This window comes from Castor canadensis, chromosome 1 (genome assembly GCF_047511655.1).
Source record: "Castor canadensis chromosome 1, mCasCan1.hap1v2, whole genome shotgun sequence".
In the NCBI taxonomy this organism is placed as follows: domain Eukaryota; kingdom Metazoa; phylum Chordata; class Mammalia; order Rodentia; family Castoridae; genus Castor; species Castor canadensis.
Window position 1 is genome coordinate 149,374,410 of NC_133386.1, and position 27,700 is coordinate 149,402,109.

At 38.3% G+C, this 27,700-nt stretch overlaps 1 protein-coding gene across 1 annotated transcript; it reads left to right on the plus strand.

Moving 5' to 3' along the window:
* Positions 1–1,332: 1,332 nt before the first annotated feature.
* Positions 1,333–27,172, plus strand: Ctr9 (CTR9 homolog, Paf1/RNA polymerase II complex component). The gene is made up of 25 exons (XM_020184348.2): positions 1,333–1,789; positions 2,910–3,008; positions 6,009–6,248; positions 6,674–6,791; positions 7,273–7,362; positions 10,149–10,297; positions 12,457–12,564; positions 13,742–13,849; positions 13,944–14,180; positions 14,388–14,477; positions 14,590–14,718; positions 14,830–15,013; positions 16,229–16,317; positions 17,033–17,218; positions 17,302–17,389; positions 17,690–17,838; positions 19,606–19,722; positions 19,892–20,037; positions 21,162–21,233; positions 21,762–21,897; positions 22,065–22,208; positions 23,030–23,187; positions 24,419–24,515; positions 24,738–24,850; positions 26,103–27,172. Exons 1-25 carry the CDS (start codon positions 1,745–1,747, stop codon positions 26,527–26,529), a joined length of 3,519 nt encoding a protein of 1,172 aa, XP_020039937.1. The 5' UTR covers positions 1,333–1,744; the 3' UTR covers positions 26,530–27,172.
* The last annotated feature ends 528 nt before the right edge of the window (positions 27,173–27,700 follow it).

Genomic DNA, 27,700 nt, shown 5'->3' on the forward strand with positions numbered 1-27,700 from the left:
TGCTTGAAATATAACTCCTTTGGCTGGGGAATTGAATATTCAATTCTATTTTTAATATAAATTATTAAAAGACTAAAATGTGTGAGTCTTTATTCAAGTATAAATTTTAGGAAATCAAAATACAGATCCAATTAAAGTTAAGCAGCTGAGTTGAGTATATATATATGCAAAATACATATGTATTTCTTAGATCTAATTTGAAAAAAAATGTAAATTACCTCAAAAATTCAGGGCATCACCTCTTGCTAGGCAGGTGCTCTACCACTTGAGCCTCCCTGCCAGCACAATTATCTCAAATTTTGTATTTTCATTTGAAATGATCATAGCTAAGATATCATGTTAAATAAAATTTATTACTAAAATTGATTCATATGCTATCTATTTATTTATTTTGGCTGTACTAGGGTATGAACTCAGAGCCTCTTGCAAGGGCTTTTTACTTTAGCTTGTTTTTCAAATGGGGTCTTGCATTTTTCCCCAGCCAGGCCTTGGACCACCATCCTCCTACCTCTACCTCCCCTAGTAGTTAGGATTACAAGAGTGAGCCACCACACCCCTAAGGTTTTTGAAATAGGGTCTTGCTAACTTTTCGCCTGGACTGGCTTTGAACTACGATTCTCCCGATCTCCACCTCCCAAATTTCTGTGGTTACAGGTGTGAACCACCATGCCCAGGTCACAAAATACACAAACATAAGTGTGTAACATGGCTGAAGCTGGACTGGTGTGGAGTCAGAGTGAATGAAGTACTTGGTAAATGAGGAAACGATTACAGTAATCCAGGCGAGTGATGACAGTGGTTTGGGCTCAGTGGAGGTAATAGACATGAAAACGGAATGCACCTGAGAAACACTTGGAAAATACAACGTCTATTTAATGAGATTCTTCATTGATTTAATAAAAACACTCATAACGAACTAATTCAAGCATAGTCTTCTATAATTTAATGAAATCACTAAAATTTATTTAATGCAATTTTATAATTTAAGAAATATTGATTTTAGGTTTGATCAAATTCTTCCACAATTTTTTAAAAATCACAAATCTAGCAGATCCTTTTATTGTGCTTCAAAAAAACCCTATTTTTTTAAAAAAGATACATGCATTATAACCATGATCCCAGAATTCATTTAAACATATTGTTTTAAGCTGGGCACAAAGATGTCGCACATAAGAGCTGTTAGACGATGAACCAACGATAGGGGTGCCAATGAATGACTGAAATAAACAATCTTGAGAAGAAAACAAGGCTGACCAGGCTCCTCCCACAGAGTCCGCGTCATCAGAGGCCCCGCCCATTACAGGGCGGAGCAGCCACGCCCTCAGAGCTGGGGCTTGTGCCTGCGGCCTCGAAGCTGGGGCTTGTGTGGGCTCAGACTCCGAGGCCGCAGTTCCTTCGGCGCCCCACAGATTCTCCGGCCTCCTGCAGCCGACACGCTGACAGCCTCGGAGCAGTCATTCCAAAGAGGGAAACACCAGAAGTCACAGGCGGCGCTCGTATCGGACACGCCCTCCGCGGGCAGTGCTTCCGGGGCAGGGGGCGGGGCTCCGGAAGTGGCCGGTCGCCGTCCGCTGCTCGTTGTTTAAGCGGCTGACGGGAAGGAGCAGCCGAAGATCCGGCTGCGCCGCGGGCGGGCAGGCACCGTCGGAACCCGAGCCGTCACTAACCTCTGGACTATCCAGAAGCGAGGACTACTGGCTGCGGAGCGGCGGGGCCAGACGCCCGCTTGCCTTCCGATCTCATCATGTCGCGGGGCTCCATAGAGATTCCCCTCCGGGACACTGACGAGGTAGGTGTCCAGTGTGGAGGGGGTGGGGACGATGAACTTGGACGACCTGCCTCCCCCACCCCCCCACAACGAAGCACACTCGCTTCGTTTCCGAAGAGAACGCATCCTTCTCCCGCAGGAGCCCCGATCGAGATCCCCAGCCGAAACTGATCCCCTGCTCCCCCAGCCCTGCGCCATCCGGGGCTGGGGTCACCGCGACCCCTCGGAGCAGGAATCCTGAAAGTTCCCCTCCAACCTGCGTCTATTTGACAATACTCTGCTCTTTTCCTAATCACGGGCGGGGGAGTTGTGAGAGTGCCGGGTAAACTGAGGCATCTCGCGGATTACAGAGGCGGGGCACCGATGCCACCGTGCTGCCTGCTGCCCACATTCGCCGTCTTTCCCTGGGAATATAGAGGAAGGAGGTCGCCGGTTCTAGCTTAGATCTCGACTTTGTCGTGGTACCTGCCAGATACAGCTCCATCTGCCAGATATGGAGCTCAGATAGAGCTGCCACTGAGTCCTGGTGGGATTAACGCCCCCACCCCACCCTCACCGACACCTCCATCGTGGGTGGCCTATGGTCTGTCTGCATAGAGCGCTCAGCTTTACCGTCCAGTCTTATTTCTGTTTGAAGCATAATATTAAGATATAATTCACATAAAAATCTGGTGGTCTTTAGGATATTCACTGTCTGATTCCAGGACATTTTCTTATTATCTTTGTGCCCAAATTCAGTAGTGTCTGTGACACACAAGTGCTGCCTCCATGACTTAGGTGTACAGTGGTATTCACCTTTTCATGGCCTCCAGGGTCTTGTTTCTTTCTCAAGGTGTCAGACCTATGGCATCTGTCTCCAGGGTGCTTAGCACCACTTGGATGTTTGGTTAAGCAGGGCTTTGTTTTTTTAGTTTTGGGTAAGCAAAGCATTTGTAGAATTTTAGAGTGGAGACAACCTGCAGGATTTGTTTCCTGATCTGTGCTTTTACTTTAATAATACAGTACAGCCTATTTGGCATGTGTTCCCTAAATAGTAACACGTGGTGAAAGTGTATATATATTCAAGGAAAGCAGCAATTAAAGAAAAAAATGTGAATTTTTAAAAGAAAAAAAGAGATAAAGCCTACATTCTGTGTTTTAGGTCATTGAACTTGACTTCGATCAATTACCAGAGGGAGATGAAGTTATCAGTATTCTGAAACAAGAACACACACAACTGCACATATGGATTGCTTTGGCGGTCAGTATTCATGATGCAATTTTATTTATTTATTTATTGACTGGGAAAATACGTGCTTTCCTCTTGGGTATGTGATAAATCAGTTGTACCATCTGTATGAAAATTAATTGTATTACCATTTATGGAACAGTAAGGCCAGCTTCTTGATGTGCTACTCTGCTGGTAAGTTAGTATATATTGATAAAGACAAAATTCATTTAAGTTATATAGTACTCTGTATTGAGTTTTAATTATTTAGTGATTGTTCAGAAAAGATTGGCTTATGGATAGATATGCTGTGTAGATATTGCTGCTCAGTACTTGCTCGTAATAGTAAAACATTTTCCATAAAATACTGTAGGAGGTGATTAGTTTTCAGTTGACCCACAAAAGCCCTTTGGGTGAAGTTTATCTCAGCCTTAGGCTTTTTGTCTTGTTTGGTCCTCCTCATAATACAAATATTATTGGAAATCCTCAGTATAATCAGTATAAAACCTAAAATTCTATACCCTCTACCCCCCAGTACCATGTTTCCTTTTTATGAGAATAGGTAATGTAAATACTATAATCATTACTTCTAAGCAGATGTGTCACAGTAGCTTTAAAAACATTTATAAGAGACTTCCAATATTATCTTGAAGGGTCAGAGAAGTAGGTCTGGAATTGGGCTTGTCTCCAATTCCAACTCTTAAGCAAGTCTAATTAATTATAATTATTAATGCATATTGATTATACATATGAATGGATTTCACTATAGCAGTTACATACATGCATACATCATGCTTCATGGTATCCACTGTACCAACTTGTCCTCTCCTCCTTCCCCCCCATCCCATTATCCTTTCCTCATAGTCTCTTTACTGCTTTAAGGTTGTCTTTTTTTTCTTTATTTTAGCTTCCACATGAGAAGACATGGGATACCTGCCTTTCTGCATCTGAGTTTTTTCACTTAATATGATGATTTATAGTTTCATCTGTTTTCCTACAAATGATGTGATTTCATTCTTTATGGCTAAATAATACTCCAGTGTGTGTATATACCACATTTTATCTATTTTTATCCATTCTGTTGATGAACTCCTAAGCTGATTCCATAGTTTGGCTATTGTGAATGGTGCTGCAATAAACATGGGTGTGCAGGTATCTTTATTGTATGCTGACTTTGTTTCCTTTGGGTATAAATGAAGGAGTGGTATATATAGCTGAATCATATAGTAGTTCTTTTTCTTAGTTGTTCTTTTGGTTTTTTTGTTTGTTTATTTGCTGGCCGTACTGGATTTTGAAACTCAGGGCATTTGGCTTGCTAGGCAGGTACTCTTGACACTTGAGCCACACCTCCAACACTTTTTGCTTTACTTTTTTTTTCCCCCAGTATTGGGGTTTGAACTCGTGACTTCATGCTTTCTAGGTAGGTGCTCTACTGCTTAAGCAATGCCTCTAGCCCATAGTTATTTTTTTAAATGGGTCTCTTATTTATGCTTGGGTGGGCCTGCATTTCGATCCTCCTAGGTATGCCTTACTTCCTGCTTACTTGGGATGACAGGTACTCTCTCCCATGCCCAGCTTTTAATTGGGAAAGATTTTTTTCTCATTCTGTAGACAGTTTCTTCACTCTAGTGACTATTTCCTTTGCTTTACAGAAGCTTTTTAATTTGTTGAAGTTCATTTATTAATATTTACTTTTATTTTCTGAGAAGGCTAGTCTTAAAAGCATCCAGCCAAATGTGGCAGTGTACTTCAGTAATCACAGCAACTCAGGAGACTTAAGGCAAGAGAATCAGCCTGGGCTACATAGCAAGACCCCATTTTAAAAGCAAGTAACAAGAACACAACAACAAAAAGAGTGCCTTCCCTTTGCATGTGGATATACAAAGAAGTACTTTTATTGACAAAAAGTGCCTTCTTGTCTGGAAATGCATGCAACGTTTTTCTTATTCCCTAGAGACCAAGCCATTAATCTTTGTTACACATTTTTTTCAACTAGAAGAAAATGGTTTTGTTTTGTTTTTTTAAATACATGTGCCTGTTTAGCAGCATTTATCCAAAAATTGGAATATTGGAAGAGTAGCATGGGACGTCTGATAGAATGAACTGATGAGACATTGTGGGATATGGGTTGTTACAGAGGAAAGAGTGTAGTCTTTGACTTTGTTTAAGTCTCAAGTTGACTGCTGAGTCTGACCTTAGACAAATGATCTGACTTCTGAGCCTGTGTACTCATCTAAAGTACGGTGACGTTAGTAGTCACTTCATAGTATGTCTGTACAGTTGAGAGAAAAGGTATTTGAAGTGAAGTCCCTGGCATGGTATGTGACCCATAGTAGCTAGTTACGTGATAGGTATTCCCTTCGTATTTATAAATGAAACAGATGCCAGAGAAGTTATGTAACAAACCAAAATCACAGGTAAGTTTTGTAGATTTAGAACCAGAACTCAAGTTGTTTTTTTTTTCCACTTGTCTTCCATTATCACTTTCTTTCTTAGGCTCTGCTTGTTTGAACATTTTAGTTTAAAATCAACTATTGCTAGATAAGCAGATTAGAAACATTTTCAGCTTTCTTAACAACTTTTGCAAAGGCTAATTGATCTATAATAAACTGCACATATTTGAAGTATACCACTCAATACATTTTATCCTATCTATCCACCTGTGAAACCATCCTCCCAAAGGTGTCCCAACCCCCTCCCCCCATGCCAGGCAACCACTGAGCTGCTTTTTGCATTTTCTGGTTTTATATGAATGGAATTATCACACTGTCTGGTTTTTTTGATCTGGCTTCTTTCTCTCAGCACAGTTATTTTGATATTTATCCATGTTGTGTTATGTATGAATAGCTCTCTCCTTTTTATTGCAGAGAAGCATCCTTTGCACAGATACTCTACAGTTTGTTTATCCATTCCCTCGTTGATTAATACTTGGATTGTTTCCAGCTTTTTGCTATTACAAATAGAGCTGCTATTAACATCTGTGTTATATGGCCATGTGCTCTAGTGATTCTGATTTCAGCCTTTACCTTTTAGCTGGAGTACTACAAGCAAGGAAAAACAGAAGAGTTTGTGAAGTTGTTGGAAGCAGCACGTATAGATGGCAATTTGGACTATAGAGACCATGAAAAAGACCAGATGACTTGTTTGGATACATTGGCAGCCTATTATGTACAACAGGCTCGAAAAGAAAAGAATAAGGACAATAAGAAGGATCTTATTACACAGGCAACCTTGTTGTATACAATGGCTGATAAAATTATTATGTATGATCAGGTAAAATAAATTTCTTTGGATTTATGATATGAGAAAAAAACACATGAAACCAAAATGTGTATGATAGGCAGCAAGTTTTTTTGAAGGAATTTTAAAAAAAAATTGTTTCTATAATCAAAGAAGAAGGAATTGCTTCAGTCCTTAGAATATTAAAGTGATATGGGCAAATTTAGTGTATAAAACGTAACCACATGTTGAGTCAATAATTCCAACATTTCCAGACAAATTTCAAGTATATTTTAAGGGATTTGACTTTTTTGTAGTTGAGAATTGGTTATTGGTAGCTTACAAGCAATACACTTGGTAGAGGACTTTGTAGTATTTGTATTATGCTCTACCTCCTCCTTGTGTGGTTTTCGTTTTACTTTTACACATTCATGGTAAGTTAAGCTAGTTCTTAGTAAAGTCTGCACACTACTTTACAGAACCATTTGTTGGGAAGAGCATGCTTCTGCCTACTTGAAGGTGACAAAATGGATCAAGCTGATGCACAGTTTCATTTTGTACTCAACCAGTCTCCAAATAATATTCCAGCCCTTCTTGGTGAGTGGTCTTTGGCAACTATCTTAGAAATCTCTTTTGGTTTTTTTTGTTTTTTCGGTATACTCCTATACTGTTATCTTTGTAGTAGCTCCTTAATTGAGCTGGACAGCAACATAGAACTTTATCTTTTAAACATGAAACTATCTGGAACAAATTGTTGAAATTGCAGGAATAAAACATATCAATAATTTATTATTTGCTTCAATAAATTACCTCTACTTAGACAACTATAAACTATTTCAATTGTTACTTTATATCATTTAGCAAAAGACAAGGTATTCTATTTTTAGGAATGAATTAATATACTCTATGGAAAACAAGTTTTTAGTATGAAATCCTGTTTACTAGTGTCAAGCTTTCCTTACCAAGAGATATATTTAGGTAAGTTAGTGTAAAGCATAGTAGATTTATTTTTTCTTAATCAGACAGTCTTATTTATTTTTTAAAATCATTAACAAAAAACAAACTAAAATCATTACAGGTAAAGCTTGCATTTCCTTCAACAAGAAGGATTATAGAGGAGCTCTCGCTTACTATAAGAAAGCATTGCGTACTAACCCAGGATGTCCAGGTAAGAGAAAAACTTTTAAGTATAAGCCTGTGTATGATCTAGCTTAAAATCTGAAAATTTGATAGTTGCTTATGAAGTCAGTTGTGAATAGATACTGTTGGAGTAGTGAAATAAAAGTCAAGATTATTTTATTCTTAGTGTTATTTTTTCTTTAAAAGCTGAGTAGTAAATCGTATTATCTTTTTACCTATACTACTTTCTTTCCAAAATATCATTCATTTAGCAGATTTTTATTGAGTACCAGCTATATGCCAGGCACTGTAATAAATCATGGTAATGCAGCAATAAACCATAGAGACAGAGAAGTTCCTTTCCTTAAGTAATTCACATTCCAGTGGGGAAGATAAATGAGGAAAATATATACTATGTAAAATATTGGCAAGGGTTAAGAAGAACAATAAAACACAAAGCAATATGAGAAGCACTGGGAGGTGTTTAGAAAGGATGACCAGGGAAACTCAAAGTTTCATTAACAAATTAACATTTGTGTGAAGCCCTAAAATAACTAAGGGCCATGCATATATTTGGGAGAATGTTATTCCCAGAGAGAGAAGACAGAAAGTACAAGGGTCCCAAAGAAAGATGTCTGGTAAGTTTAAGAAATAGTGAGGAGGCCAGTGTATCTGAAATGGAGAGAAGGAGATGACTGAGTAGTAAGAAATGAGATCAAAGATACAACCCAGTACTAATGTAGGGCATCTGTGGTTATCATAAGAATTTCAGCTTTTGCTCTGACAGCAATAACCATTGGGAGGCTTGGGCTGAGGAATGACATGGACTGACTGATATTTCAGAGAATCATTTGGGCTGCTGATTTGAGACTAGAGTGGGGTATGAGGTTGAGGGGGCAAGGACAGAAGTATAAGACCAGGAAGAAGGTTACTGCAGTCATTCAGATCACAGATGACTGTGGCTCACACTAGGGTGGTAGTAGCGGAGCTGGTATACCTGGTCAGATTCTAGTTGTATTTTGAAGAGAGAGCTGATAGAATAGATTTGATGTCTGAGGCAAAAAGAGCAAAAGTCAGAGGTAACTCCTGAAAACAAAATCAAAAGAGTGCTGTTACATTTTACTACTTTTGGAAAGTAGTTCAGGAGGAACTACTGATAGACATGATAAAAGTTTAAGTTCCTTTCAAAGGCAACAGGTGAAGAAGTCAGACCTTTGTCTTGGAGTTTATCAAAGAGGTCTGGGATGAAGAAATGAATTTGGAAGTCATCAACATACAGATGGTAGAAAAGCCATAAGACTAATGAAGTCACCAGGGGAGTGAGTGTAGACAGAAAAGAAGTCTAGGGATGGAGCCCTAGGCTCTCTGCCATTTAGAGTTTGAGAAAATGAGGACGAGCTAGCAAAGGAGTCTGAGAAGGAGCAGCTAAAGGTATGGGAAGAAGACAAGTTAATTGCAGTGTCCTTGAAGCCAAATGTAAAATGATTCAAAGAGTGGGTGACGGACAGCATCACATTCTATTCTCAGGCCAAATAAAATAGGGATGGAAAGTTGATGATTGGATTTAGTAATACACAAATCATTAGTGACCTTGACAAAAGAGTTTTACTTTGTGTGATAGGAATGACCACCTAGTTAGAGAGGACTCGAGAAGAAGAAAGGAAAATTAGCGGCAGCAAGTGTCAGCCCTTCCAAGGAGTTTTGGTCCCCCCCACACTACCGCATTGGTGTATATTAATTACGCAAAATGGAAGTGGTCATTGTGATATTTCTGTACACGCATATAATATATTTTAACCATATTTACCCCACTATTCTTTCTTATCCCCCAATCTTCCCCCTTTTGAAACTTTCTTAAAATTTTTATATGGGTTTTATTGTGATCCCTTTTAAAAAAAAATGTAGATTCCACATATGAGAGAAAATGTGGTATTTGTCTTCCTGAGTCTGACTTACTTTATTTAACATGATGATCTCCATAGTTCTATCCATTTTCCTGCAAATGACATAATTATTCTTTATGGCTGAATAATAGTCTTGTGTATGTGTACCGGATTTTCTTTACTCATCTGTTGATGGATACCTAGGCTGATAGCTTGGCTATTGTGAACAGTACTGCAACAAACATGGGTATGCAGGCATCTCTGTTGCCTTCAAGTGAAGAACATGAATGAGTTGGCAACTACAAAGGGAAATGGAATCAAGAGAGGATTTTTTAAGGTGGAATGTTTGTACATGGCTGACAGTGATACAGTAGAAAGAAAGGATTTTATGATGCTTTATGAAAAAGTAGAGAGGGTTGCTGGAATAGTATCCTCAAATAGATGAGAAGGAATCTAGTGACCGGTGGAGAGGGAGAGGTTGGCCTTACACAGGGACGTGTTTGGGTTCTGACATGGCCTTGAAATAAGGTAGAATGTATGTGCATAGTTCTGAAGGGAATGAATAAATATGTGTCATCAGACACATATTTAAGGTCTTGATGGAACTTTTGTCCTCTGGTTAAAAATTGCTCTTCAGAATGAAGATACAGTGTAGCAGGGGTATTGGAAGACAAAAATACCAGTGTTATGTGTATTCTGTTTGCTCGTGGGAAAGGTACCTATTGTAAGGAAAAGAGGTGGAGAATGACTAAATCATACCACTTTTGAAACCAGGTTTCAGGCCAAGAGGTTTTATAGACTATCTATATTGAGGCTAATTTAGGGGATTTTGCAACTTATAAATAGAGAACGTTTAAGCATTTTTGTCATTGAACTCTAAAACCTCCCTGGTTTGACATATTGAATGCTTGATTTTATTTTCTTAAAATATTAAATGTATTTATTTATTTAGCCGAAGTTCGTTTAGGAATGGGCCATTGCTTTGTGAAACTTAACAAACTAGAGAAAGCTCGTCTGGCCTTCAGCAGAGCCCTGGAACTTAATTCCAAATGTGTGGGAGCACTGGTTGGACTGGCTGTTCTAGAACTCAACAATAAAGAGGTATGTGAGGGAAAATGCCTAGTTTCTGACTGATTTGTCAGGTCTATGTCTTTCATCTAAACCTCTTGGGACCAGGTATGTCTTAGAAATCAAGATTTCAGATTATAAAAAAGACACCATGGTACCTTACCTCATAAAATACATCACTGCTGTCATTGGGGCATCACTCCAAAAGCAAACTAATATTTCTGTGGCAAAATATTCACTGTTCACACTAGTAGGATAGCCTCAGAATTCAGGTATTGTGTCTCCACCAAATGAGGTTGCTCTACGTCTACAAAAAACACTCCAGTGACCAAAACTAAGGATCTTAATAGTTATTGAGCCAGGTGTCTAGGGTCTCAGACTTGCACTAGTGTCATCAAACCATTGTTTTAAAAACATCATTCAGTGCCAGTGGCTCATGCCTGTAATTCTGGCTAGCTCAGGAAGCAGAGATCAGGAGGATTGAGGTTTGAAGCCAGCCCCTGGGAAATAGTTTGTCAGACCCTAACTTGAAAAAAAACCATCACAAAAAGGTCTGGCAGAATGGCTCAAGTGGTAAGAGCACATGCCTAGCAAGTATAAGGCCTTGAGTTCAAATCGCAGTGCCACCAAAAATAAATAAATAAATAAATAAAACTAAAAAATAAAATCATATACCCTTCGTTAATGTACAGTCTTTCTTTGTCATGTCTGTTACCTCTGTCACAGATGGCTGCTACATCTCCAGGCATCTTATTATTACATTGATCCTATAAGGAGGGAGTGAAGGGAAAGGGTAGAAGATGTTCTCTTAAGAGAAGTTCTGTCTATCCAGGCACTGGTGGCTCATGACTATAATCCTAGCTACTGGGGAGGCAGAGATCAGGAGGATCACAGTTCAAGGTCAACCCCCCCACCCAAAAAAAAAAGCAAGACCCTATCTCAAAAACACCCAACACACACAAACAACTGGCAGAGTGACTCAAGTGGTAGAATACCTGCCTAGCAAGCACAAGGCCCTAATTGCAAACCCTAATACTGCCCCCAAAAGATAACAAGAGAAGCTCTTTTATATTGAGAAGGAAGCTCCCTTTCATGCTTCTTATATGGAATTACCAACATTATCAGCACCAGTGCTGTTGATGTTTTTAGCTAGATAATTGTTTATTGTAGGACAGATAATTCTTATTTGTCCTAGATGTTTAGTGGCATTCATGACTTCTACTCACTAAATGCCAATTGCATCTCCCTAGTTGTGATAACCAAAAAATTACATTGTGCCCAGCTGAGAGCGTCTGCCTTCAGACCAGTCTCCAGAGAAAGGAATAGCTCATCTTGACTGGTTTGATTGATCTCCTGAGACTTTCCTTCTCAAAATCAAAAGGGCTCCAAAGGCAAAAATCTCTGTTCTTTTAGCAGTATAAGAGGGAGAAAATGGGACTGGCAGAATGGTTCATGCGGTAGAGTACCTGCCTAGGAAGCACAAAGCCCTGAGTTCAAACTCTTGTACCACAAAAGAAAAAAAAAAAAAGAGTAAAATGGCTGTTGGATAACCCAGAAATGTCCACCACACCAAAAAGACAGCTGAGGCAGGGACTGATAAATCTCAAGCAAGCACTGAGCAAAAAAGAAGAGGGAAAAAGTAACACAGCCCCCCTCCAAGAAACAATACTGTGAATTAAAAGGGGGATTTTATTACAAATGCAGTATTGATATTTAAGAATTATCAAGAGGCTTCTAGTTCCTGTCACAATAATGAAATGGCACAAGTTGCCATCTTATCTCAGCATAACATACTGATCATTCACAGTGTACAGTTTTACAGAGCTTAATAAAGCTGTTGAAAATGTAGTTTTTTTGGAATATTTTATATCATTTACCCTAGAGTTGGTATACAGTATTTAAGACTGTTCTATCAAATATATTTATTACATCCACCCAATATCAGAGATAAGGGTTAGGGTTAGAGTTCTTTACAGTGGGTGTGCTTCTATAATGAAGTTTGTTAAGAAAACTAAATTCTAACAGTTTGGTAATTAATTATTTGACATTTTCATCTTTGGTAAAATGAGAGCTATATGTTGGTGTCTGAACCAAGATTATACAATTGTATTTCTTGAGACTGTAAAGAAAACATTGGGAAGTGCTAATTGAATAATATTTTCACTCTGCTTTGTTGCAATGTTGTCTTTTAGGCTGATTCCATCAAAAATGGTGTCCAGCTTCTTTCCAGAGCCTACACTATTGACCCTAGCAACCCTATGGTATTGAACCACTTGGCAAATCACTTTTTCTTCAAAAAGGTAGTAGTCATTTATTTTTAAGTCCTGATTTTTATTTTCCAGTATGAAATCGATACTTTACTGTTGTTTAACTTGGAAGGAAATTTGCAAATGTTAGAGATTTTTCCAAATTAGGGCTTGTATTACTTACCCAGGGATGAGTCCATTTGTTCATTCTTCATTCACTTAATATTTATTGACCCTTGTACTGTGACCAACACCATGACAGGATGCAAAGTTGAGGAAGACATGGGTTCTGCACTCAAGGAGTTCAGTTTCTTCGAAAACAGGCATGTAAGCAAATGTAAATATTAAAATAAAAGTCTCCACCCACTTAAGATAGAGAAATGAGGAAGTGAGCAAGTGGTTAAGGAGGGTTTTCACCACAGCGAAATAGCTGATAAACTAGGTTTTTAGGAGGCAGTCACTAGTAGAAAGGGGAAAGGCACAGGTCTGTCAATAGGCCCAGCAGTTTGGTGCAGTGAGAACAGAGCATCTGGAGAGCTTACGATAGGCAATGTATGAGACCCAAGTAGTAACTAATAGTACGTAATACAGTTTGCATCCACTTACACAGGCAGTGAGGAGTTGACATTTTTGTTTGTTTATTTTTGCATATTGATCATGATTTTTAAAGTTGCCACAATTCTATAAAAGTAATAGTATTTTAGATTTCTTAAAATACTAAATCCAAGATTTCTCTGGCAAAGTTCTTGTACAATAAACATGAAAGTTTAATCTGCTATATTGAAAACAGGTACTAAATTGTATCAAGAACTTTAATTAAATAACTATTTAGGTAAAAGTTCACAAACATGTCCATCTTATTAATAAGAGCTGTTCAGTATGCATTCAGTGCTTACTAAATCCTCAGCTTTGTTAAAAGTGCACCCCAGGTATTTACCTGTGTAATCTTCACAACAACCTTATGAGATAAATAATCTTGTCCCTGTTTTGTAGATGAGCAGAACTGAGGTAAGAGTTTTAATCGCCTACACAGCTACTAACAGTCTCTGGCTCCCTTTTCATGATGAATTATTAAGCTTGAGGTTATAAATGTTATAAAAGGACAACTATTTAGGGGAGGAAGATGAAAATATACCTTATAGGCAAATGAGGTGTAACTGCTTAGGATAAAGCAGCTCTCCAAGCTATCTTACAACATCATTCAGTTGATCTTCTGACCCTTGTTATTCAGGACTACAGTAAAGTCCAGCACCTGGCTCTCCATGCATTCCATAATACAGAAGTGGAGGCTATGCAGGCGGAAAGTTGCTATCAACTGGCTAGATCATTCCATGTTCAGGTAAGATAATTTTATAACTTCTCTAAACATCTAGTCTTTTTATTTATAGATTTTTTTGGGTCTTTTTAACACTTTTGTCTTATTTTCATTTTAGGAAGATTATGACCAAGCTTTTCAGTACTACTATCAAGCCACACAGTTTGCCTCATCCTCTTTTGTGCTACCATTTTTTGGTTTGGGACAGATGTACATTTATCGAGGTGACAAGGAAAATGCATCTCAGTGCTTTGAGAAAGTTTTGAAAGCGTATCCTAACAATTATGAAACTATGAAAATTCTTGGCTCTCTCTATGCTGCCTCAGAAGATCAAGAAAAAAGAGATATTGCCAAGGTACGTATTTTTAAGTCATAGTTATTTTCTGTTTGCTATCCTGAGACCACAACCCTCATTTCTTGTTACTGCTAGTAGAGCGATGATAGAGGCAGTTTAATTAACTGAACTTATTCTACGTTAGATAACAGTTGACTCATTAAGCAGGTTGAAATAGCCACAGTTTTTACTTTGACAGTGTTAGTTTAATGATCTCATCTATCCCAGGGCCATTTGAAGAAGGTCACAGAACAGTATCCTGATGATGTTGAAGCTTGGATTGAATTGGCACAAATCTTAGAACAGACTGATATACAGGTATTGTATTCATGCTTTTCATCTCCTACATGATGTGGGGTTTTTGTGAGCTGGTGTAGTATTTCTCTTTGATTTACACATCTACCTTATTCTGTTCACCATAAAAACACAGGGTGCCCTTTCAGCCTATGGAACAGCAACACGAATCCTTCAGGAAAAAGTGCAAGCAGATGTCCCCCCTGAGATTCTGAATAACGTTGGTGCCCTGCATTTTAGACTTGGAAACCTAGGGGAGGCAAAGGTAGGAAGATAGAAACCTTGCTTTCTTTCACACTTGATCGAGTTGAATGCATACATTTTAGATATATCAACCAAGTATTGTACCAATGTAATTTTCTTTTCTTCCTCATAGAAATATTTTTTGGCTTCATTGGATCGTGCCAAGGCAGAAGCTGAGCATGATGAGCACTATTACAATGCCATTTCTGTCACTACCTCGTACAATTTAGCCAGGTTGTATGAGGCAATGTGCGAATTCCATGAAGCAGAGAAACTGTATAAAAACATCTTGCGAGAGCATCCTAATTATGTTGACTGTAAGAATTTTGATTTTGTGTTTTGGTGGTACTGGGGTTTAAACTCAGGGCTTCCTTTAAGTGAACAGGTAAAAGTATTTGACTTGATAAAGAAAGGAAAACATATGCTGAGGTTACTAAGATCTGCAATATTATAAGGTATTTTGAGAACGAGCAAGAGCATAGTCACAGAACTTTTATGGCAGTATGTTGTCATATCTGGTTTATTATTAATTACTGTTAACCTTTTATTGTGCCTAATTTATAAATTAAGCTTTATCATAGGCATGTATCTGTAGGAAAAGGCAGTGTGCACAGGGTTTAGTGCCATCTGCAGTTTCAGGCATCTACTGGGGATCTGCTGGGATGTGAATCCCTCAAGAGTAAGGGGCTACTGCACTTTATTTACAGGAACTGAAAACTTGAGGTTTGACTCTAGTCAAATCAGAAGCTATTAGCTTGGCATTTGTCTTGCCCATCATGGATGCAAAGTGATTTAGAATAAATAAGATTTATTTACGTATTCTTCTTTATAAATAAGATTTTAGTCAAATACCAGACTGAGTTTAAATTGGGCAGTAGTGATCCATTATTGGTTGATTTTTTATTTTTCATAATTTTTTATTTTATCATTATTGGTTTTTTGAGGACACATTTTCTAAAGAAAACAACTTTTATATTTGTGTGTGTGTGTGTGTGTGTGTGTGTGTGGTGCTATATTGTTATTTAAGTGGAAGAACCACAGTTAGAACCTCGATCTTCTAACCAATGGTCCCTAATAGTCTTTGTTTTCACTATTTTGTCATATGACAGGTAGTTTTTTAAGAAAATATAACTGGCAGTGGTATACATTGGAGAGGAAAAAAGCTCTAAGCTCTTTTTTTTTTTTTAATAGTACTAAGGTTTGAACTCAGGCCTTCACGCTTGCCAGGCAGGTGCTCTACCACTTGAACCACACCTGCAGTCCTTTAAGCTTTTTAAATAACTTAGCTTGAGATAAGGACTTGGAGCAATGTGCTAGTATTGAGAGTGGAGTGGAAGAGATGAATCTTAGATTTTACACATAAGACTTAGTCAAGTGGTGATAAAACTACTCTTTAACTTGTTAGATAGATGTTAGCTGTTTATTCATCTGTGAGATTTGTCTATTCCTTGTATGGATGGATGAGCAAAACACAATTGTAATCCTTTTATCTAATATTTTGAACATGAGACCTTTTAAATGTATGTTTTCAGGCTATTTACGTCTAGGAGCCATGGCCAGAGATAAAGGAAATTTTTATGAAGCTTCAGATTGGTTTAAAGAAGCTCTTCAGATTAATCAGGTTGGTGATGTTAACTCAGTTTTGAGTAATAATTTTTACTTTTTAACCCCCTTTCCTTTTAGTGGCTATCATGTTTCTAGTAACCTGATATCTGTGGTTTTTGATGTCTTGGGTTTTTTTCATTTTCTTGTTAAAGGTACTAAGGAGTATAGTAGATTGCATTATTAATCATGTGATAATAGAGACCATATTTTTATATAAATCGCTTGTATTTCCCTCCTTTTTGTTTCTTCTTCCTTTCTCCTACCCTGTCCTTTCACCTGTCAGGTCAACAGTATGACCTGACTTGGCATTTAGTTAGTATCCTGTGAGAAAAGTTTATGAAGTCATAGTATCTTAATTTTGAAAGGAACCAGAGAGGTTATTTAAACTTTCTGATTGTGGCCCACAGTAAGAATAGATTGCACATGACAGATTAGTACACATGTATTTGTAAGTGTAAGTGTGTGTACAAACTAATTAAAGTTTGCAAATCATTATTTGTTCTTGCCAATGGCAGTATATTGATAAATTTTGCTTTATTCCATTTGATTGCATTTTGTATGATGATAACTATATACAGTAAGTTGATTTTGCAACTCACTAACAGATTTTCAGTTCGAAAATCATTGTTGAAATGTAGCTTGTAAAACCTCTTCAGTTGTTAACTATTGTGGAAAGATGATTGCCCTCTGACAATCTAAATTACAGATTTTACTTCATGTATGTGTTTTAGGATCATCCAGATGCTTGGTCTTTGATTGGTAATCTTCATTTGGCAAAACAAGAATGGGGACCAGGCCAGAAGAAATTTGAGAGAATATTAAAACAGCCATCCACACAGAGTGACACTTACTCTATGCTGGCCCTTGGCAATGTGTGGCTCCAAACTTTGCATCAGCCTACCCGAGACAGAGAAAAGGTAATCTCCTCTTTTCTTTAAAAACAAAAGTGATATTCTGCATCTTGGTTTGAATTTTTTTTAATAATGCTTTTTTCTTATAGGAAAAGCGTCATCAGGATCGTGCTCTGGCCATCTACAAACAAGTACTCAGAAATGATGCAAAGAATCTGTATGCTGCTAATGGCATAGGTGATTATAAGACTTGGGTATCCATAATGATTTGTGAAATGAATGCTTTTGGAGAAATGTTCGTAGATCACTTTTCCCCACCCAATGTACTCAGTACAGTTTTTTAAAATCAGACTTGTAGAGCTGGAGGTGTGCCTCAAGTAGCATGCCTGCTCTGCAAGCACCTGCCTTGTAAGCAGGAAGCCCTGAGTTTAAACCCAAGTCCCTCAAAAAAAAAAAAAAAAAGATTTACTGTTTTTCTGTTTTTCTGGCTACAATTAGGAAATTCTTAAAATGTGAGCTTTTTAAAACTAATTTTAGGAGCTGTTTTGGCCCATAAAGGATATTTCCGTGAAGCTCGAGATGTGTTTGCCCAAGTAAGAGAAGCAACAGCAGATATCAGTGATGTGTGGTTGAACTTAGCACACATCTATGTGGAGCAAAAGCAGTACATCAGCGCTGTTCAGATGGTAATGTCTTATCTTTCAAAATATTTGTGTGTCGTGTTTGTTGATGAACAGATACTTTCTCAACCATTCTGGCTGTATCTGGAATGCTGCATGCCATCCCTTCTGATACTGTGTCTGTGCAGAGGATTGTAATTACATAATAAGGCCAGGCTTTGGTGTCCAGATGGATATGAATCCTGGTTCCATCACTAATTACATGCCTTGGGCAAAGAACATCCTCTTTGACCCAGTTTTCCTGTCTGTAAAATGGAGGTCATTGTACCTTAACCTCACAGAATTTTGTGAGGATCCAGTATGAAAAGGACTCGACACTAATGTGCCTAGAATACTAGTAGGTATTTACCCAGTAAATAGGAGGATTTAGTATTTATTTACTCAGTTTCTGAAACTGAACTGAGTTTCAGAAAGGCTAAATTACTTACTTTTTATGGTTTTTTTTTTTTTTTTTGAGATGGAGTCTCTATGTTGCCCAGGCCAATTTCGAATGCCTAGGCTCAAGTGATTCTCCCACCTCAGTCTCCCAAGCAGCTGAAACAATAGACTCATTCCACTGCACCCAGCTTTCAGGTCTTAATTTTTAAAAAGAAAATGAAAAACTCTGTGAGAAGGTTTCATGCCTGTAGAATTTTGCTATATTTATCAAATTTGTTGAGTGCTTGAATTTGAAATAAAAGTCATACTCAGCATAGTCTGTAACATAATGAAAAGTAAAAAGGCTGTGGGGCTCTTGGTTGTACTATGGCAGCAAGAACATGCTTCTTACAAAAGGCAGGAGAAAAGAACAGTCTAGGCTTTGGGAAGTGGTTTTTCTAAAATGAGTAGATTATTACCCATGTTCAGAGCATTGAAAAGGCACTATTCACAGGGACTTACAGAATCCAGATTGCATGTGGTAGCCTCAGAGATTGGACTCTTTGAGACAAGCCTTCTTGATCTGCAGAACAATAACACTGCCTCTTATAAATGCAAGTTAATCACTAGGATATTCAGTGAAAAACTATTAACCATTTTCCATAAAATTATTTTTTTGGTAACCCATTACAAGATGTATTCATGGTCAAAAAGTGCCATGTTCATGTCAAAATTAACACTGGTGTTAGTATGTTGGTTTTCCCAGGTTAACAAACAGACTTTTATGCTTGTTGCCAGTAGGTGCTACAAATCCTAAAGAAAGATGGTAAAGAGTACAACCCAAAAGATCCAGGTGGCACGTGGTTTCTAACAAGTGGCCAACAAATGGATTCTAGATAGTACCGTTAAATATATGGAAAAGGGTTTGCAGGCTGAGGGTGTGGCTGTGGTATGCACTAGCCTAGCATGCACAAGGCCCTGGTTTTGATCTCCAGTACTGCAATAGAGAGAGAGACAGAGAGAGAGAGAGTGAGAGGAAAGAAAGAAAGAAAGAAAGAGAGGGTGAGAGAGAGAGAGAGAGGAAGGGAGAGAGTGAGGGAGGAAGGAAGGAAGGAAGGAGAAAGAAGAAAGAAAGAAAGAAAAAGGGTTTCCAATCTGTTTACCTTTCTTTCTGTGTTGATCCAAATTTTAAGTGGGAAAAACTATTTCATAAATCTATTTTACCTTTAACCAGATTTTTATGTTATAAAAAGGTATCCTGATGAATGTCAAAATCATTTCCCAAATTATTCTTTGAAATTCACCATCAAAGGACAGAATACCTTTCTACAGAGATTTTCTTGAAATTTTACTACAAAAATGGAAATATCATTAATTCCTGTTGTATTTTTTAATTAACTCTTTCTTTTTTTCTAGTACGAGAATTGCCTCAGAAAGTTCTATAAGCACCAAAATACTGAAGTTGTGCTGTATTTGGCCCGGGCCCTCTTCAAGTGTGGCAAGTTACAGGAATGCAAGCAAACTTTGCTGAAGGTAGTAGGAATCACTCACCATTATTCCCATCCATTCCTTTACTGCATTGTATTTTTAAATTATTTTGTATGCATATTCACATATATATGTACTAGCACTCTTAATTTGATTAAAAACCTTTTCATGACATTACATCATATGAAATATTTGCTTGTTTTTTTGTTTACAGGCTAGACATGTGGCACCCAGTGATACAGTTCTTATGTTTAATGTAGCTTTAGTCTTACAAAGATTAGCTACCTCTGTCCTGAAAGATGAAAAAAGTAACCTGAAGGAAGTACTTAATGCTGTGAAAGAACTGGAGCTTGCACACAGGTAAGTATTTTGTAGAAACGACTTTGGAAATAATTTGTTTCTTTAAAACAAAACGTTCCGAAAATCAGTTCCTTCAAAAAATAACTTTTAGGGGCTGAAGGCATGGCTCAAGTGATAGAGCATCTGCCTACTGAGCACAAGGTCCTGAGTCCAAGCTCCAGTACTGCCAAAAAAATTAAAATAAAAGTAACCATTAGAATCATTCTGGCACTATTTAGGCCAAAGTAGACAGTTGCCACCAGATGGCACCAAACTTTAATCAGCCTCCTGCCAGATATGGCTGGTGTAGCCTGACCCCTAGAGCTGGCTAGCTATATGTGCAAGCTTACCTAAGATGTTCCACTAATCTGGCAGGAATATGATCCAACATTTTACACATGTAAAATTTTTAGACTCTTATGTTGGTTTTATTTTTCACATCCAGTGTGTCTTTATGGGATGTTGATTTTCACTGAGCTAGGATTAAGATCTGAACACTTAAATTTTGCTTAATAGATTTAGTCAGCTCAGTTCAAAATGTATTTAACCTTTTAGTATTTATTTGGTAACTCAATGCATGTGAAATTAAAACCTGCTATCTTGGGACCGGGGATGTAGCTCAGTGGTTGAATGTTTGCCTAGCATGCACGAAGCCCTGGGTTTAATCCTCAGCACCACCAAACAAAAAAAGCCCTAACATCTCTTCAGGTTTTGTCCAACCATATTTACATTCTTGTTTAACATTTCTTGCCTTGTCTGATAAATTGTAAGTGCTTTCATGGCCTGAGGTTCCTAACCTCCATGCTGACATGTTTTCTAAATCTAGTGTTTTTAAAATATTTACTGCTGAATTTTTTAGTTATTTGTGAATGTACTGATAATATTAATTATATTTTTGCCTTTTCTGATGAATTTTGTTTTCTTAAACATACTGAGTAGCTTGCTGATGAGTCTTTTTTAAAATGAACTGCACATAGGATTTTCCTATTGAGATGGTAGTCCTTGATGCATTAAATAAATTCGTGTAAAATAGTAAATATTTAAGCCTCTTCTCAGACTATTTTTGTAGAACATATTAAAAATCTAAAAGGCCTTACTTCATTGGAATCTTCTTTGTAAGTCTTTTATTTTCTCAATCCATGTAGATACTTCAGTTACTTGAGTAAAGTGGGAGATAAAATGAGATTCGATTTAGCCCTTGCTGCTACAGAAGCCAGGTAATGCAACTATTTATGGAGGGTGACTTTATCAGAGGCAGTGATACTGGTGTGGACTGAGAGTGTGTCACAGTAATGAACAGCGGTTCTTGGCCTTCAGGAGTCAGTCTTTACAGTCCTCTCGGGGAGAGGCCTTTTCAGGGGATTTGGCAAAATTGATTAGTAAAAGTACTTAAGTTATAGGGAATAATACTTTTTTATTAGTGTCAGCTGTGTCACCAAAGTCAAGATAGGATTCCTGAGTCTTCAGTCATATTTGAAGATTACATTGGAAATATTTTTAGCATGCCATATGAGGATATTTATAATTTGGAAACAACACAGTTGATAGTATTGGGTTTTGATTTTTAAAAACGTTAGTTTTGCTAACTAAGACATAGGTAACATCTAATCGTCCTGCTTCAAATTTCTTAAATGTTTATAAGGAAAACAGATATTCCCAAATATACTGTTAAAAAATTTAAATATATTAAAATAAAAAATATATACTGACTGTGGCAGTGTTTCTCTAAATCTAAAATGTTCTAGACAGTGCTCTGACTTACTGAGTCAGGCCCAATACCATGTGGCCCGGGCACGGAAGCAAGATGAAGAAGAACGGGAATTGCGGGCCAAGCAAGAGCAAGAAAAGGAGCTATTAAGACAGAAACTTCTTAAAGAACAGGTATCTGTAATGTTGTTTACTTACACTAGAATTAAAGAACTGTGTGCATCCATGCACATTGCATGTTAGGGGAAAAGAGTTCTCTGTTTAGAATTATAACCATGAGGGTTTTTTTAATCGTAAGAATATTTTAATAGGTTTTTTTCCCCTACTCTTTTTCCTCATAGGAAGAGAAACGTCTCAGAGAAAAGGAAGAGCAAAAGAAACTTTTGGAACAACGAGCCCAGTATGTGGAGAAGACCAAAAATATTCTTATGTTTACTGGCGAGACTGAGGCAACAAAGGAGAAAAAAAGAGGTGGTGGTGGACGGGTAAGAGAGGACTCCTGCTGTCACTGGAGATATCAGGCTCTGTCTTTTGGCTTTCAGAAATGAAGATAATTGGTTAAATTTACTCAGTACTTGGTTCTTAGCTATGATATCCAGTACAGATGGTCCTGGCTCTTTTTGTATATGTGTGTGTTGCTGACGTTGAACCCAGGGCCTCATGCATGCTACACAAGAGCTCTCCCACTGAGCTACACCTCTCAGATGGTCCCTAACTTAATGATGGTTTAATTTACAAATTTTTTTATTCTACAAAGGTGCAAAATGAAATCATACTTTGAATTTTGATCTTTTCCCAGGCTGGGGAGATGTGGTGTGATACTCTTATAGTGCTGGGCAGGGGTAGTGAACCTGCTGTTTCCAGCAGCTACATGGTCACAAAGGTAAACAGCCATTAGGTAAACAGCCATTACTCTGCAGTGTACTGTGGAGCTAAGCTATAATATTTAGTAAGTTGAATGTATTAAATGCATTTTTAACTTACAGCATGTTTATCAGGACATAACCCCATCCTGAGTCAAATGTATTTAGAAATGCATTCCAAAATTAGCTAAGTGTCTCTTGCCTTGAAGTGAGCACTTAAGCAGGTGATGACTTTCGCAAAGTTTTAACCAACTGAGATAGTCTTCCCATTAGAAGTCTTTAAAACATGGGCCTAGCCAAGGCCTTCTTCCATGAGACTTAGTAAGAGATCCTTCACTTGTCAAGTGGTTGAAGAACACTATATGGGTCCTCCTACATCTTACCAGTCCAGCCACATCACACCAGCCTAGAAATAGCTGATTGTGGTCTTGCTTGGATTGTAGCGATCTAAGAAAGGAGGCGAGTTTGATGAATTTGTCAATGATGACACTGATGACGACCTACCTATATCCAAGAAGAAGAAGAGAAGAAAAGGCAGTGGTAGTGAACAAGAGGGTGAAGATGAGGAGGGTGGTGAGAGAAAGAAGAAGAAGAGGAGAAGGTAATATCATCATTAATGTTTTAAATAACCTTTTAAGAGGGGCAAATGTCCTTTCACTTTCTGAATCTTTGTTTAGAATTTGCGAATACCTGGTAACCACTTAATCTTCACAAACAGTGAAACCTTTGTGTCCCTAAATCCTGCTTTAATCCAAAGATAGACTTCCTTTCACAATGCCCTGAGTACTTCATTCCCATACATCTCCACAGCTTTCTTCCTGTGAGCTACCAAGCTAGTCACTATTGCCATTTTTGTGTCTTAAAAATTATTACATTCATTGGAAAATGTATGTAATGTAGAAGGAGCAGACTTACATTATATCCACACTAACTGTGCACGTATGAGCTCTGAAAAGTCACCAAGCATATTTCATCTGTGAAAAGGCATGTTTTTATTCAGTGCCCAAAATGTGAATGTGTGAAGGTGAAAGTGTCTTTTAAACTACCCAGTGTAAAAAAAAACAAGCAAGCAACAACACCTAGTGTGATCTGCTATAAGACTCAGTGTGCCTTGCCATCTTTCACATGGAAGTGCCTCAAACTGTCTGTCCCCTAGCTCATGATGCTTTCCTGCCTGGGAGCCTCCATTCAGCTATCTTTTCCTTCCAGACCTTGGTCTGCCCTTCCAGACCTTGGGAAAGAACCCAGCAAATTCATTCACACACAGACCTGTGTAAGTGGAGCTGTGGTGAGGACATTAGTAACAGGCTGGAATCAGTACTGAGAAGGCAGAAAGAGGAGGTCAGGGGCCTGGGGCTTTTCTCACATTCTCAATCACTTCACCATACACAGATTCTAATGCAGGTGAGTGAGGAAGCTCAGCAGTAACAAGTTAGGCAGCAGACATTGCATAAATACATGGCTTTATGTGTGCCACAGAGTAAGTTACGGCCAGCACCCATACCGCAGGGGACTACTTTGTTGCAAAGTAGTCTTAGACTTTTTTGGGAGGGAGTGTTTTTATTAGCATATATTAATTATACAGAGGGTTTCATTGTGATATTTTCATGCATGCATATCATGTACTTTGATCATATTTGTCCCCTCTATTACTCTTTCTTATCCCTGGCTTCCTCCAGTCTTAAATTTTATTGGCATGAGTGGCTCTTGACAATTTTTTTTTTTTTTGGTGGGAGGAGATGCTGGAGATTGAACCCAGAGCCTCACTCATGCTAGGCATGTGCTGGCCTACATTCCCAGCCTGTTGACAAACTTGCTGTTCATTGTTTAAGACCTCCAAAGGGTGAAGAAGGATCTGATGATGATGAAACAGAAAATGGCCCAAAACCAAAGAAGCGCCGTCCACCAAAAGCAGAGAAGAAAAAGGCTGTAAGTTTGCAGTACTGTTTTTCTGTCCCCCATAGACATTAGAATATTGTAGAACACTAGCATATGTCCTTTCCATGCAGCTTCTTCCAGTACAAATGCTTGTTTTCATAGTTTATTGATAGATATTTATTGTGTTATTATAATGCAAGCCCAATTTAATAAAATGTCCTAGTTAATGCAAGAGTCTTGGCTAATCTGTTATGTTGGACATTCTTCCTTTAGCCCAAGCCAGAACGTCTGCCTCCTTCAATGAAGGGAAAAATAAAATCCAAAGCCATAATATCATCAAGTGATGATTCTTCAGATGAAGATAAACTGAAAATTGCTGATGAAGGGTAGGAATTTTCCTCTTGATGTAGTCCTCTAATGATGTGAGCAAACCAAAAGTGGTTGCTAATCAGCTTGTCTGTACTAAGGAAAATGTGCTTTGCTTTGTTCTAATAAGAAGGAAAACAGACTCTCAAAATCTGGAAGAAACAGGTAACTGGATGGTCACTGTGCCACGATGTCTTCTCTCTACCTTCTTGGAATCTCTTTTTTCTGATCAGGGGAATGAAATGTGCAGTTTTCAATGAATGAGTTCCATTAAAATGTGAAGGTAGAAAGGTCCAATATGAGGCTGAGATGCTACCAGCCCTGTGCCTGAGGTTAAGGCCAAGTTTATTTGAGCCACTTGGTCATCTGAACTTTGTCCTGACAAGCTGGAATGAAATGAATTGGATGACAGGACACACAGGCCTTTGATACATATATGTAGAGTGTCTTTCTTAGTTACTCTTGGTCATGTTCTCCCTAAGCGGTTACAGGTATGTAATATGTATAGTTTCTTTCAGATTTAGACACAAAGAGCCTTTTTTCCATCTGTAGTGATGTTTTGGTTTGTGATAAGAATAATAGATTTCCCCTCCTTCACCTTCCTCGACTGGACTCTGTGTGTCAATGTTCTTTTCTTGGAATATGTCATGAAAACCAAAACTCTGAAAGATGCCAAAGGGAGGTGGGGGAGCTTGGGAGCAAAGGCAGTAAGCTGAAGGGCCCTTTTAGCCCAGCTTCCAGTTTTGAGTCTCACTGTGGTGGGGAGGACTTGGTACATTAGCAGATCCCAGGAAGAAGTAGTGACTTCACTGTCTGGCGGGTGTCAGCACAGATAGCAGGTAGTAGGACAGGGAAGTGTCCCACTTTTCAGTTTTGGAACTTCAAACTCTAGACAGGCATTTGAGATTCCAGATACGGCGTTGGTGGCTATTAATTTGTTGATAAGGTAAACAAATGCATCCCTTCATTTTCATAATTTTGTACTTGAAATTGGGAAATGCTTCATTCTGACCAAAGTGCCTGACATGACCCAGTTAGAGTTATCCTTTCCTTTTTGTATGCTGATTTGTTGCTGAAGTTCCATATGCTGTCATTTTTAATCCTTTTTTTACAATGAAGTATCTTACGTTTACAAAATAGCACACAAAACAAGTATCGCAGCATGAACACCTGTGTAACCACCACCCAGGTCAAGATACACAACACTGAGTGCCCTTTTTTTTTTTTTAAGTGCAGAGTCCTCAGTCTCTAACTTATGCTTATCTCTGCCAGACATCCCAGGAACAGCAACAGCAACAGCGACTCAGATGAGGATGAACGGCTAAAGAGACACACCTCATCTGAGAGCGACTCTGATGACAACCAGAACAAGACTGGCAGTGAGGCCGGCAGTCCTCGGAGGTCCCGAAGACAACAGTCAGATGAGGATTCGGACAGTGACCAGCCGTCCAGAAAGAGAAGGCCCTCAGGCTCTGAGCAGTCAGACAATGAGTCCGTGCAGTCCGGGAGAAGCCCCTCCGGAGGTTCAGAGAACGACTCTCGCCCGGCCTCTCCTAGTGCTGAGTCAGATCACGAATCAGAGCGGGGCTCTGAGAATGAGGGTTCTGCCCAAGGCTCTGGAAATGAATCGGAACCAGAGGGATCCAACAATGAGGCCTCAGATCGAGGCTCAGAACATGGGTCAGATGACAGCGACTAGGTTTTATTTCATAAAGGAGCTTCATCTCTGGAGGAGACTTTTTTAATGTATGAAAGCTGTGATAAAAATGTTTGAGATGTTTAGTCAAACAATTGTGAAATTTTTCTTAAGGCAGTTTTTTTTTCTATCTGTTTGTATATTAATTACTAAGACCCAAGAGATGATTTTCTGTGTTAAGAGTCCAATATCCGAATTTCTCGTGCATAAATGAGATTCTTCATTGTGGTACAGCTTCACCTGTCATATGTGAAGACTGCAATGAGTCACACCCAGATGCTGATGCATTCCTACCAATGTCTGGCTGAAATTGTGGCAGATGCCTCATCTTTACATGTTACACAGCATACCGTTTTGATTTTTGTTGCAGTCTTTTACTTTACCAAGTGATAACAGAAACTTGGTACTAATGACATTATTTCCTTCTGAGTTAGTATTTTTCTTTGCTGGAGGAAGAAGTGTCTCCTGTATAATTGCACCAAAGTATGTTTGAAAGGAAGGTGTTCTTCATAGTGTAATACTGCAGCCATGCAGGTAAAGTTGCAAATAAATACTTTGTTAGGTTGAATAAGATGTGAAAAGATGCTTTTCTTTTAGTAGAGTGCAACAGTCCCCCCTTAGGCCACTAATAAAATTCTTTTACCAATCTTTGTGCATAAGTGTCTTTTCATTCAGTAACATTTGTATATGAAAATTTAGCATACAAATTAAACAACTATTTGGAAAAAAACCTGCATTAAATCAAAGGTTGATTCCTCAAGGTTTTTGTAATTCTTCACAAGTTTTTTCACAGATAAATGAAAACTATGAATTTTTATTTTCAATAATTTAATAATTAACAATTTAAGAGTAATGTTTTTGGGGCTGAGTGTGGTGGTGCGTGTGCCAGTAATCCCAGCTACTCAGGAGGCAGAGATAGGTGAATCACAATTTGAGACCAGCCCTGGCAAAAAGAAGTATGTTCCTGTTTCAGGAAACAAGTTGAGCCAGGCACCAGTGACTCATACCTGTAATCCTAGCTACTTGACAGAGATCGGGAATATCAAAGTTCAAGTCAGCCCTGGTTAAAAAAAAAACAACTGAGACTCTATCTCAAAAATACCCAACACAAAAAGGAGCTGATGGGATGGCTCAAGTGGTAGAGCACCTGTGGGCAAGTGTACTCTACTGAGTT

Bases quoted from the DNA above. Each gene is read 5' to 3' on its own strand.
- Ctr9 (XM_020184348.2), top strand. From the start codon at position 1,745: ATGTCGCGGGGCTCCATAGAGATTCCCCTCCGGGACACTGACGAG. The intron at 13,850-13,943 runs GTAAGATAATTT...TTTTCATTTTAG, and splicing joins CTAGATCATTCCATGTTCAG to GAAGATTATGACCAAGCTTT. The intron at 15,014-16,228 runs GTAAGAATTTTG...GTATGTTTTCAG, and splicing joins GCATCCTAATTATGTTGACT to GCTATTTACGTCTAGGAGCC.